At 36.6% G+C, this 14,680-nt stretch overlaps 1 protein-coding gene across 2 annotated transcripts in view; it reads right to left on the reverse strand.

Annotated features, from left to right (window-relative positions):
• Positions 1–14,680, reverse strand: part of LOC150106497 (uncharacterized) — a 553,742-nt gene that overhangs the window by 117,331 nt on the left and 421,731 nt on the right. For both annotated transcript variants that reach the window (XM_090393159.1, XM_090393158.1), the window contains one exon: positions 4,996–5,250. In XM_090393159.1, the coding sequence (XP_090249285.1) occupies positions 4,996–5,250 (255 nt within the window). The remainder of the gene's footprint in view (positions 1–4,995; positions 5,251–14,680) is intronic.

The following is a 14,680-nucleotide window of genomic DNA, read 5'->3' on the forward strand; positions in this document are numbered from 1 at the left end:
ATTATTTTTTTGCCAAAAGAGATCAGAAGAATTTCATCCAAACTGGATACTGAAAGCTCCTGCTTCCAATGGTACATCTCCAGAATTGACTTCTTATCAATTTCATTTTTTTATTCTTTCCTATTCACTGATATCCATCCTGCAGCTTGGAAATTAGCCTACATCCATCCATGGATGGATGTAGGCTAATTTGTGATCCATACTGATAATTATTATTTCTTACCAAGAAGGTAAGAACTAATAAATAATTATCAGCATGGATCACAACAGGGGTACCATATCTAGTTAAGTAAGCTCCCAAAATATGGTGTGTCTTCCAACTTCTGCAAGTTGGTAGCTTTCTGGTCCTTCATTACAGCAGATGGATCTTTATCCTCAAATTCTGCAAGTGATGCAGAAGGTCTACTAAGCTCTGTTCTTTCACCTACTTTCTTCCTTCTGTATATCAATGACCTTATCCAGTTAGCTGTAAATCCAATCTACAGTTTTGCTGATAACCATAAACCACACTGCTCTTTCTCATTTGACAAACTCTGCAAACAAAAAATCAACATAGCTTTCAGAACATCAACTTCTATAATCCTAAATTCTGATGGCAGGTGAGCAGATTTTAAGATATATTGCAGAATATGAGCAGGGAGAAATATGGAAGTATTGATCCTATTACTCTAAAGGAAGAAGTCATTACTGTCAAGCATTAATTCAATGATATGAATGTGTTGGCACTACCCCCACAAAGTATTGTGCACATTAAAGTCATCCATAAGAAGTATGGGCTCAGACAGCTGCAAGATAAGATTATCAAGTCCATTGGAACATATGCAACTGCTGCCCAACATCCCTTCACAGTAACCTTTGAATCCCCACAAAAAAATTTCTTTTCCTCCTCCTTCATACCTACTACTGTTATATTGTGGAACAGTCTTCCCCTTATGTGTTTCCCAGGCTTTTAAATCAAATGTAAGCAAGTTTCTCCTTCCTTAACTGACTACCCATACATGGTACTAACATATTATAGATTGATTAGCCAAACTTTTGTGTATGGGCTCATAAATGACTAGAACCAAGATTTAAGTAAAAAGGTTTTAATATAAAAACACGACTAGTTTTGGCTTGTAACAGCCTTCATAAGGTGACATTATAAAAGAAAGAAAAAAGAAAAGAAAAGAAAAAACACTAAAACACTGAAGCTTAAATAAACTATGAACATCATAGAGAGTCTCTATACATAATTGACATTAAATCATTGTGGTCGTATTTAAAGCTGTTCTTTCGTTTGTTGTATTGTTGGGAAAGTATGTGCTAGTAGCATCTCGTGAATGCCAGCACGTGATTACAGCTGAATGACTATCTGGGAGGTTGTAGCTCAAGTTATTATTTAGATGAACAGGATTGAAGATGATTTCTCTAGATTCCACGATTTTTCTCTCTAGTTCATCATTGCAACGGAAGATGTTAGTAGATTTTTCCCAGCAGACTTTGTGACTTTGGGTTTCATCATTAGGATTAGCCGAGAAAAGGATATGACTTGATAATGCACTGGCTCGCTGTCTCTTGTAAGTAATGTCCCTCATGTGTTCTTCCATGTGCAATTCAGCAGATTTGTCTGTCTGCCCAAAATAAGGAATATCACAATCACACAATATTTTATATACACCAGGGTATTTGAGATGATGATGACGAGGTTTTGGGTGGCTTATTAAGAAACGGATCTTTGGAAGTGGAGTGAACAAGGTTCTGATATTGTATTTTCTTAGAACTTTTGCTAATTTATGTGAAACTGTACTTATGTAAGGAATAGATATATTGCATTCGAATCTATTTGTTTCTTCTGAACGATATCTAGGAGGATTAAGAAGGAATCTTTCAATGATTCTCTTGGAATATCCATTAACTTTGAAAGAAGTTTTGAGATGGTTTATTTCTGTAAGAAGTTCATTTGGGTCATCCAGAAGAGAATGGGCTCTATGTCCCAAGGTGGAAATTATTCCAAGCTTATGAGGAGGGAAGTGATGGGCCTGACTATGCAGATATCTGTTGGTATGTGTGGGCTTTCTGTATATCGATATTTTGAGTTTACCAGAAGAGCGGGTCAGTTTGACATCAAGAAAAGGCAGGGAATTATCCATTTCAAGCTTAATACTATGATGTCGGCTATTGAGATGTTCGAGGAAACCCATAAGGGAATCATGTCCATGGCTCCAAATAATGAAGGCATCATCTACATAGCATTTCCAAACTTTAGGTGTTAAAATAAAGGAAGAGATAGCCTTGGTTTCAAAATCCTCAAAGTAAATATTTGCAAGTACAGGGGATAAAGGATTACCCATAGCCAGCCCATTATTTTGCTTGTATATAGCATCTTGAAATCTGAAGTAACCGGACTTGATGCAATGTGTAAGCAAGGCTAACATTTTTTTGGATAACTTGTCCTTGAGTAATGTTAGGACGTCATCTGTTGGGACATTAGTGAACAGAGAAGTTATGTCCAAGCTAGCCATGATTTCATCTTCATTAACTGTTATATCCTTGATGTATGTATCTGCAGTGTTCTTGATAAAGGATGGTGACTTGCCTGAAAAACGTTTGAGGTATTTGGCAAGATATTTTGAAAGGTTGTACGTTGGAGAATTGATACCTTCTACAATGGGGCGTAGTGGGGGTGTTCTCTTTATGGATTTTAGGAACACCATATATGCAAGGAATTAATGGATGGAGAGAGCGTAGAGATAAGCGAACGTTTCGAGATAATTTAGTGGTTGTTTTTAATAAGTTGTTTGTACGATTTTGAAGTTCACGAGTTGGATCTCTCTCTCTCTCTCGAGTATTGAGTAGGTATCATCTTGTAGTAATTAAAGCATTTTATCTTCAGAGCTGAGGATGACTGTTGCATTGCCTTTATCCGCAGGAAGGATAATTATATCTCTGTTGTTTTTTAAACTTTTAATAGCTTTGCGTTCTGTTAAAGGTAATATTATCTGCAGGTGGTTTTGCGTTATTGATACGTAGAAGTTTTGCATCTTGTAGAGGGAGAAAAGAAGTTGCTTTTTCTATTTTTGTAAGTAGTGGCTCCTTTGGTATAAATTTTGGGGAAGGAATAAAGTTTAGACCTTTACTAAGAATGCTTTTTTCTTCATCTGAAAGTATATAAGAAGATTTGTTGATAACGACTTTGTCAATATTGTTGTGTGGTTTTGAGAAGTTCCTATTATTTTGTATTCTTTTTAATGTTTCAAATTTTCTTATAAGATTTACTTTGTTATTATATTGTATTGTGGCTGCTTGAGATTCACAGTTTATATTAAAGGTATGCCAACTTTCATTATCTAGAGATTCTTCCAGTTTCTCTGCTATAGTTCTTTTTTTATTGAAAAGAAAAGCGAGAGTTCGTTTAGTATCCGAGATTCTTTCAGACAGTAGGTCTAATTTAGCTTTATGATATTCTCCTCGCACGTTTAGTTGTTATATTTTCTTTAAAGGACATAAATTTAGGAAAGATAGTGTGAAATTTGCAACGTCTCAAGAAGACCAACCTGTTGATGCTTAGTCCAATCCTCTTCAGTGTCTTGTTGAAGTTTCTTTTATTATTAATAATAGAAGCCTTGTCATGAAAGTTATAGATGAAAGAATGATCATTAACTCGGTTAACATACATATTTTTTAAAAATAATTGAATGACTAGAACCAAGATTTAAGTAAAAAGGTTTTAATATAAAAACACGACTAGCTTTTCGGCTACCAAGGCTACCAGATATGCTATACCAGCACCACAGCAAGCCTTAAGCCCATCCTTGGACCATGTGGGTAGAAGAATTATTACAACAATGTTGACCTTTCAGGCATGCCCACTAGCTGACTGATCCTTTCTTGCCCATGCAAGACTGCCATCTTGCTGAAGCAGAGGCCAAAGTAGTGCAAGACTACCAGAATTCCCCTTTCTTGATGTCTATGCGTTGCACTGCATGGCAAACATGGGGGCAGCCCATTGGATCCCAGTGATGGTATTAAGGAAGAAAGGACAGCAAAAAAGACTCTGGAGAAGTAGAGCAAAGAATGTGGAAAGAAATATAAAGAGGAGAAATGAAAAGGGCCAGTACCATCAGAGATGCCCGACATGGAGGGGCACAAGGGGTCTATAGCAGGAGGGCACTCTGCACATCACCTACTGTCTACACTATTTAATTCACCATTTACATACCGTCATCTGCTAACAGCATATGTTCTCTGGCCAATTTATCTATACATGGGATGAAAAATCCAAGTTCTCAGGTGAAAACACTAATATAATCACAGAGCATCTCATGATAATAAGAAATGAACTCAGGTATTTTCCAAAGGGTGCACATTCCATTGTTCTTTCAACTGTACTATGAAGGTGCTGTAATTTTAAGGTTCATTTTTTTTTTTTTTTGTAAAGGCATAGTTTGAAGGTTTTGCTACTAATGTCAATACCAAGTTGGTCAGCCATTAAGATTCTTATTTGGGCTGAAAAACAATTGTTTTATTTCTTTTGGGCTATATTAATTATTTGGTCTTTAAGTAGTAAACTTTACATGTGGAATTTATGGTAATCAAATATGAAATTTGAGACAACATCCGGCATAATAAATAAGGTACTAGTTTTTATTTACTGATGTGTATGATACATGATGTGTATTGCATAACATATATGCTGTTTTTTCAGTACAATAAAAAAATTATATAACTGATGCAGTAAACAAAAATAACCAGTTGAAGGAAATCTTAAATATGTCAGCAGATAGATAGAATATAATGAAAAGAGAAAGATGTATTTTGCATTTGCTGGAGTAATACATCACAGAGATTAGCACAGCATACTTTTTCATTTTTCAGGAAGTGATGTAATGCCAAATATATTCTTTACATTTGAAAGAGGTATAGAAAGAGCTTCATTAATAAAAATTTAAACCAGTTTTGGGACAGCATTTTAATTTATTTAAAAGGCATATACAAATTTATATTCTGATAGTATACCTGATTTTGCCCAAATTTCTTGTTATCAGTATGCTTTTCATCTTGTAGTATCTTTAATTGCTTTCCTAAAAATCTTTTTTCATCTTCAAGTTTGATAACAACTTTTTCTATATCTTGCATCTTTTCTAATTTCTCCTGTAATACTAAAGTTTGCTCTTCAAGCTGGCTGATAGAAAGTGCTTGATTTTTGCATACTGTATCCAAATCAGCAAGGTGAGATTTAGAAGCAGACAAACATTGACATAAGCGAATTACCTGGTAAAGAAACAAGTAAGATTAGTCACTGAAGTGCCACATGCATTTAATGCCAATAATCATTTTTTGTCATTATCTCCATGGTATAATGACTTAGGTAGAAGATCTAGTCTAATTCTCAATGTATCTATTAAGCACATCACTCTGCATCTTTTACTGACCTCTGCACAACTTCCAATCTGGAGGACATACAAAAAATGCAATCTCCTTACAATCTGCGATAAAAGCTTACTTAAAAATCTGAGTTTATTTCTCCCTCTCATGTCTGTTGAGTCCACAGATATCAACTAAAAAACTAAGTGTGAGAATGTACAAAAAATGCCTAAGTTAGTACTTCTGGTAGCAAACCATAATGCGATAATTATTATAAAGCATTAAGATATTGTATTGGTCTATTGCATTTTATGTACACTAATGTCAGAAGCATGCAAAACAAGAGGGAAGAGTTTGGCATTCTTAGCCAAAGGTTATTGGCATTAGAGAGATATGGCTGACAGAAAACGATGTAGTTGGATAGAATGATAGGGTTATAGTATTTTCAGGGAGGATAGAAAATGGGGAGTAAGTATTGCTGATGATAGCTGAATAAACTGCAAAACGAGAGTAGAAGTTTCACTGGATGTCAGTGAAAATAGTACATTTAAGGCCATTTGGTGTGAGATAGAGGGCAACAGGACAACACATACAGTTGGTTGTTGCTATAGGCCAGGGAATGTGAAGGATGATGCAGATAGTATGCATTGGCAAATAAGCTCAGTCAGTGGAGGACAATTAATTATTATGGGGACTTCAACCATGCGAACACATATTGGAAGGAGAAAAGGAAGAAGGAAATGGAATTTATGCATCCTAAGGAATAATTACCCGAGGCAGCATGTGATAGAATGTTCCAGGGGTTTGAGAGTGCTAGCTCTATTCTCAGAAGATTTGTCTGTAACCAAGATTGCCACCAACTGGTGAGAGTGATCATGTGGTATTGAGCTAGGTGGCAGCTAAATTGTGTAAAATTCTCAGTTTAGAGGGAGATACATATAGAATTATAGGACTGGTAAGTATGACAAACACAGGTAATTGCTTGGAGCAATGCCATGGCATGAGAAACTGCAAGGTGTGGATGTTGATAGTCCATGTAGGAGGTGTGAGAGGAGTAATAGCTGACTGCATATTCAGAGTCAGGAGGATATATTAAGTGGGAGATAAATGGGTGAACAGCATGATTAAGCTGGAGCTACAAAAAAAAAAAAAAAAAAAAAAAAAATTGTGGAGGGAATTCAAAGAGAAAGGTGACCAGAAGGCCTGTGAACAGCATGAAGTGCAGGAAGGGTGACCAGAATGGTAAGAAAGACAATATCAGAATATGAAGAGAAATTAGTGGTGCAGGCCAAATACTTCTGAAGAGTTCTTTCAGTATGTGGCAAGTAAAAGGAAGAACAATTACGGAAGAATAATTTTGATGAATGTAGCGATACAGCTATGAGATTAGAAGGTATACTAGTTTGAGTGTTACAGGAAGATGCTAGTGAACTGGCAGTGCCGTTGACCACACCACATTATTTAATTTGACTCTTGGCTCTAGATTGGTCCAAAGGGAACGGAAAGAAAGGAAAATAGTTCCATTGCATAAATGAGGATCTAAGGCTGAGGTAGCAAATTATCAGCCAATCAGAAACTCAGGAGTGCTGGTCAAGGTTAGAGAAGTTGTTTTTAAGGAAAAAACCAAGAATGGGTAGAGGAATGGGATACTATTTGGAGAGAGAGAGGGAAAACATGGTTTTGTTAAAGGTAGATCATACCTCAGTAACTTACCTTTTATAACAGAGTGACAGCTGAGTCGGATAAAGTTAATTGGTATACAGTGATACTGCAAAGGATTTTGATTTTTGGATACTGCAGAATTCTGATAAATAAACTGCAGTACATGGGGATGGATATCAAGTTGGTGAAGTGGATGAGAGGATGGTGGATGAAGAGATACCAGGCAGTAGTAAACTACTGCCTGGTATCTCTTCAAAGTGGAGTTTCCAGAAGAAGGCCTGTGACTAGCAGCATGCTGTGGGGCTTTGTATACTTAGGTCACTACTATTTAATATGTACATCAATAATATAGGAAATAATATGAGAGCAAATATTCAATTGTTTGCTGAACTGTTATCCATTACAATGGATAACAGTTTAATGTGGCAAAGTGTAAGTTTATGCATTTTTGGAATTATTATTTTTTTACTGTAAACTTTAAAAAAAAATATTGATAGGGTTACTTATTAATTTAAGCTTGCTTAAAGAACTTTGTAATTAAAAAGGAAATCTAAATGAAAAGGAGACTGAGTGTTGATAGCCATAAAATCTATGATGGGAGTCTTCATGTAGATGTTAATGCTAATGTTTGAAAATCATTAATGTTAACATTCCCTAGTTATTCTCAACATTAACTGAATCACATCACTAAAGTATGAAAAAAATATTCTTTCTCACTTCAACTAGTTAATGTTCACATTAATGGGTAGAGAACAGTATATGTCTAAAAAACTATTAAACTTTACAAATTAGGGACAAAAAGTCGTGTTCAGATGAAATTCGATAGCCGATCCCAGTTCAGTCTATGCAAAGAAAAATTTATTAACAAGGATGAAATTCCTCAAGATGAAGTATTCTTGTGACAAGCTGCAACATCTCACTAGGCACTGTGCAAGGATATCGAAAGAGTGACCGCAAATCTAATGCTTCACAAGAATCTGTGTGTGCCATAAAAATAATTTACTATGCAATTTGAAATGCCATCAATCATTAAGTTGTACTAATAAATAGCTAATTCGAATTGTTAGAAGGAAGCCTGCAATTATTTTTATAGTAATTTCCATTTTGAATTAGTTTTCACTTTAAATGTTAGTCATTTGATTTAAAATTTAAATATTTTAAAATTTCTTTTACTTTGTATCTTCTTTATTTTTATAATAAAAGTGTCTAGTCACCTCACCTAACCTAACATTACACAAATAAGATATAACTTGTTGATAGTAAATTGCATATCTAAAATACATCACATGGTACTCATTAAGTAATCTTTGTGTGTTTTGAGATAAAATTTGAACTTTATCTAATAATATTTAGATTTATTTTTCAACTTTAACTGAAAAGGCACAGTTAATGTGAACATTGATCGACAGTTTTTCGGCTTGGACACACGGAGATCGGAAGGAGGCAAAGAGGAGAAGGAAGTTGATCCACTGGAAGTCATCCAGATCAGATGATGTTGTGACGGATGGTCACCAGAAGTGATTAGCCACGGAGGGAGTAGCCGCACTAGACCAAAATGCTTTGCTGCTTAGATTCTTAAAAAAAACAAAAAAAAAAACAGAATGATTGTTATGGGAGATTTTAACTACAGCAGTATAAATTGGGGAGAGGAAGATGTATGTAGCAATAAGGGAATGGAATTTCTAAAATTCTTGAGGGACAAATATCTTAGGCAACATGTAATAGAGAGAACAAGAGGTTCAAGAGTTTTGGATTTGGTCATTGCATCAGAAGAGTTGATAATAACTGAGATGACATCTCTCCCACCAGTTGGAGAGAGAGTGACCATGTGGTTTTGACTTGGAAAATGAATAGACATACAAGAGTATCAAAGAGATGGGGAATGTATGTGGAATTATAAGGCAGGTGATTATAAGAGTCTTAGACGTCAACTAGGGGAAGTTTCATAGAGGGAGGAAATGAAAGGACGGGATATCATTAATGCTTGGGAAATTGTGAAGGAATATTTGTTAGCAGCAATAGTAAGATGTCTTCCACGAGTGAAGAGAAGATGCATGAAGAGTATAAGACATAGGCCAGAAGAGTGACTAGTATAGTAAGGAAGACGTATAGTATAATATAGTAAGGAAACTGGAATATGAGAAGAGATTGGCCCTAAGATCCAAAAAAATCCTAGGGAATTTTTTAGCTATGTGGGCAGTAGGAAGAGAAATGATTGTGGAAGAATGACATTGTGGGATAGAAATGGGAATAGAGTGACTGATGCAGAGGACATAGTGGAATTGTTCAATGAACACTTTATTGGTATATTTCATCCTGGACGAGTAAATTTTAATGCTAGAGGGAGAGGGCAGGTTCAAGGTTTCTAGATGTACTCTAGAAACCTTGAACCCGTAAAACTGTCAGTAAAAAATGTCAGTAAAACTGTGGGACTGGATGGTATTTCACCAAAAGTTTTGAAAAAATGTGCTGAAAGCTCCTTTGACCTGGCTTTTCGATGAAAGTCTGGCTATGGGAAAGATACCCAAGGAATGGAAGGAAGGTAAGATAGTGCCATTATGGAAGGGTGGTAGCAGACTGGAAGTGTCTAATTATAGGCCAGTTTGTATGTCATCAGTAGTTGTTAAGATCTTGCGGAAATTAGTTAAGGACCGTATATAATATTGGGCAGATGAGGGTAATGTTATCTGTAAGACTCAAAATGGATTTGTGAGGGGGCTGCTCTTGTTTTAGTAATATGCTAGCCTTTTATAATAAAGTGACACGAGCAGTTGATGAGGGAAAGGCATATGCTGCCATGTTTTCTTGACTTAGCAAAGGCATTTGACAAGATGCCACATATTAAGCTGATATTTACATTGCGGCACATGGGTTTAGATGTCGGGTTAGTCAACTGGATTCAGAATTAGCTGTCAGATAGGTATCAGGGAGTTGTGTATGATGGGGCAGTATCAAGGAGGCGGAAGGTTACAAGTATGGTCCCATAGGGCTCAGTACTGGGACCTGTATTGTTTCATTTTTATATCAATAACATTGTCATTGGATTGCAAGGGGATATTCAGTTGTTTGCAGATGATGTGAAGCTGGGAAGGGTTATTAGTAATAGTGCGGATGCGGCAGCCCTGCAAGAGGATTTGAATAAGCTAGACAGATGGGCAAATGAATGGTTTAATGCAGCAAAATGTAAGGTCTTGAGGTTTGGGACACATCGATGGGATGCTGCATACTCTTATTGGAGGAGATATATTGGAGGAAGTAGGGGAGACAAGAGATCTGGGGTTGATGATTGATAGAAACCTGAAATTCAAGGGACATATTGCAAAGGTGGTGAAGGTAACACAGACATTTGCTGCAATAATGAGAAGGATGCTGACCTGATGAGATAAAAGAGTTATCATTCCATTGTATAAGACCCTGATCACACCACACTTAGCCTATTGTTCTCAGATTTCGTCCCCAGGATTTGAAGGGGAAAAATTAACTGTGGAAAGGATACAGAGGCAGATAACATTTAAACTGTTGAGAGGTGTTTACAGGGTTGACACTGGGGAGTTCTTTCGTTTGGTTGAACAGCAGGAAGGAGTGATGACAAGGGGCCATCCCTGGAAGTTACGAAAGGAAACTGTGAGCAAGAGGGTAAGGAGTGGTTTCTTTGCATGGAGGATGGTTGAACCATGGAATGCATTGCCTGATAGAGTGGTGAGAGTGAGAACGGTCAATGAGTTAAATAACAATAATAATAATTACCTAGGGAATCTGAAGATTAATGGAAATTCGCACATTAGCACTGATATATATATATTTCCAGAGAAGGCTGGTTGATCCCATTGTAAGGTTTGTAACAAGTGTATTAAAGGAAAGTGCTTGTCACTTCTCTATTTCAACTGTAAATTGAATGTGTTTATCTTGTTTGTTTAGATGGTCAAATTATGAAACCACTATCTACGTATCACAGTCAAACTTGAGGTTTCAGTTAGAGAAAGATTCCATACACTGCTTAAAAACTCCATAAAGAAATTTGAAGTTAAAAATAATTTTCCAATACGAAATATCCTGACAAGAAAATGAAAATAGAAGGCAATTAGGTCAGGTGAAATTTTTTCCCCTAGCAAAAGGAGTATCACTGATAAGGTCATTTGTTACGAGTCTTTGGTCTCCTTGTGCCATGAATGATGTTCTTAATTATTGTTCCAGACTTCCATAAAGTTGTAAGACTTATTATGAGAGGTACAAGCTTAGACAACACAAAAGTATGTACCACTCCTTAAACTCTCACTATTTACAACCTTACTATCCTCTCAGGCAATGCATTCTATTCTGCTACCATTCTCCATGCAAAAAATCTTACTTCTTTTCCTCTTATACTATTTCCTTTTGCAACTTCCAGGGGTAGCCTCTTGTCTTTGTTCTTACCCATCATTCTACCAAATGAAAAATCTTCCACAGTATCAATCCAATGAATACTCTTTAACAGTTGAAATGTCTCAATCATATCCTCCCCACCTCCACATTTTCTATCCACCAAACTCTGCAGTTGCATGCTCTCAGTCTATCCTCATAACTAAAATGATACAGTCCCAGTATCACTTGTTATCTACTTCTGCACCCTCTCCAAGGTTATTTCATCCCCTTCAAATTACAGTGTATAAATCAGAACTTTATACAATGGAACAGCCACCTTTTATCTCTGCTGGTAAACATCCTCCTCAATATTGCAGCAATTGTCAGGGTAGTTTTGAAAACTTTTACAATATGCCCTCTTAAATTTCTATCTACAATCACCCTTAAGATCCCTAGCATCCTCCACATCTTCTTCAGTGCAACTCCACCAAATGAGAACGAAGGATACCATCTGTGGATCCTGAATTCAAAAACCTTATATTTACCTGCATTAACTCATTCAGTGCCACTGCTGCTTCTAAGCATCAAACTATTAATTGCTTAACACATTCAGTGCCACTGAAGCTTTAAAGCAACATCAAATTGGTATTCGTGTCTGTGCCACTGCCACTTCTAAGTGTTGGAGGATTCGTGTGTTTCTATACTGCATAACTCAGTCTGGCCAGGGCAGTCGAATCATGTGGATGTGTAGGCACTACATCAAGATCATTCTGAATGGCCTGGGGATATTCTATGATAAACGAGTGGCAGTAAACATGTTAAATGAACATCCCTTTTCATTTACTCACCATTCCAGGTTATTCAAATTCGATTAAAGATTCAAAACATCAGCACTATTACTTATAATTTTCCCAAGTTGCTCATCATTTGCAAAGAACTGAATATAACACTGTAGGAATATTACTGACAAAGAATGAACCAATACTGATCCCAGAACTGAACTCACTGAAACTGTACTTGTAATCATTCTATTCCATGATACTGCTCCTATACAACTCTATTAGAAAGCATGCCTCCACACAATCCAGTCCACTAGCTTGATATCCAAATCCATATCATGCAACTTGAATACCAACTTGTCAGGTGATGCCCTTACAAATGCCTTTCCAAAAAAGAAAGACACTGTATGCCTAATCCTCACTCACTGCTCTTGTTATATTATTACAGGATATCAATTTATGCAGATTCCATAGAGGATTAGTTAATGAGAGAGTCTATAAGGTCTGCTATCAGAGGGAGAATGAGTAGGAAATTCAGGTGTTGGTTATGAGGAAGGGATTACCAAGAGAATTAGTGGTGGTTGTGGGGACAAATGATTTAAATGAACATAAGGAGTATATGAGGGCAAATATCAAGGGGTTATTGAAAAGACTGAAAGATAACAGCATAGTGGGAAAGGTTCTCAGTGGGTTGTGGAAGTGTGACAATGAGGAGTCGAGACAGAGAGCAAAAATCATGAATGATATCAGAGCTGAGTGAAAAGAAGGGAGTACAGTTTGTGGATGTATGGTATGTCTTTGAAGGATGAATGGAATTATACAGGCATGATCGGTTGCATTTTAATGGCTTTGGAGTGAGTGTACCAGAGAAAGTGCTGCTAGATGGAAATACAGTGTGTGATGAGTGCAAGAGATCAGAAGAGATGAAGTGAAAAATCAGCAAAGTGGTATTGAAGAGACAGAAGTGCTTGGCAGTGGAAACAGTAGTAGTAGTAGGAACAAGGAAACGGGGGGGAGGAAGGAAGAGCCCAGGAGCACAACATGTTGGAAGCAGCAGTGAATGTATGCATGCAGATGATTAGCTTAAAAATGGGATATATTGAGATGTGGGTGGGGAAGTTGAGACTAATTGGATATATGTGATAAGTGGTGATAAAGGTGATTGAGCAAGAGCAGGCTCAATCACCTTTATCACCACTTAAGTGGCTTGGTTATTTATGACAGTAGAGATTGCAATGAAGAGATAGAATCTGGGAATAAGGAAAATGAATTTCTTGAGTTCCCGAGAAATAACTATCTCAGGCAGCATGTAAAGGAGGACACATGAGGATCGAGAGTTTTAGATCTGATCATTTCATCACAGGATCCAATAGTGAATGAGGTTTCATACTTTCCTCTAGTTGGTGAGAGTGATCATGAAATAATCAGCTGGGCTGTGGCTATCTACATACAGACTTCTGTGAGGAAGGGATATACATGAAATTATAAGGCTGGTGATTAAGACAAGCTTAGGAACCAGCTTGGAGCTATAGTATGGAAGGAGGAATTGAGCAGTAAGGAAATAAGAGTTGCTTGGGAACTGACAAAGAAATACATAACAGCATCAATGTGTAAATGTATTCCAAAGGCCAAAAGGTTGAATAAGGGGGCTTAAGCATGAAATATTGAAGAAGAAATATTTTGGGGACAGTACAGGATGAATAATGATAATAATCAGTTACATGAAGAGTATAGAGAACAAGCCAGGAGAGTGAATCAATTAGGAAAACAAAAGTACAGTATCTGAAATTGGTAAATCAGGCAAAGAAAAATCCTAGAGTATTTTTAGATATTTGGCAAGTAGAAGGAAGAATGAATGACTATGGTAAGATGATGTTAATGGATAAAAATGGTAGAATGGTAACTGCTGCAGAAGACACATGTTGAGGTATTCAGTGATCAATTTATAAAGGTATTTCATTCTGATCAGGGTGGATTCATGAAGAACTTAAGTGTAGAGGACTTAGGAAAACATGGCTTAATTGTGAGTGAGCAAGAGGAAATAAATTTGAGGAAATAAATAACCTTGATGTTAATAAGGCAATAGGATTTGATGGCATATCACCACACATCTTAAGGGAATGTTCCAGGGAATTGGCAGTAGCATTGGCATGCCTGTTTAATAAGAGTCTTACAACAGCACAGCTCCCAAGGGAGTGGAAAGAAGGTAAAATTGTTCCACTGCATAAAGGTGGTGATAAGGTTGTGACTTCAAATTATAGGCCAATCTGTATATCTGGAGTTGTAGTGAAGGTACTAGAGAGATTGGTGTGAACTAGGATACAGAATGGGTTGATAACAGCAGTATTCTCTGTGATTATGAGGATGGGTTTCTTAAAAGGAGATCATATTTTACTAACTTGTGTACTATAACAAGGTGACAAGTATCTTGGACAGGGGAGATGCATATACAGTGGTGTACTTGGATTTTGCAAAAGCTTTTGATAGACTGCCACACAACAAGTTGTTAATTAAATTTAAACAGATGGGATTGGATAACAGACTTCTGAGTTGGA

Source organism: Typopeltis vanoorti, chromosome 5 (genome assembly GCF_054136105.1).
Source record: "Typopeltis vanoorti isolate ZY-2024b chromosome 5, IOZ_Tvanoo_1.0, whole genome shotgun sequence".
NCBI lineage: Eukaryota > Metazoa > Arthropoda > Arachnida > Uropygi > Thelyphonidae > Typopeltis > Typopeltis vanoorti.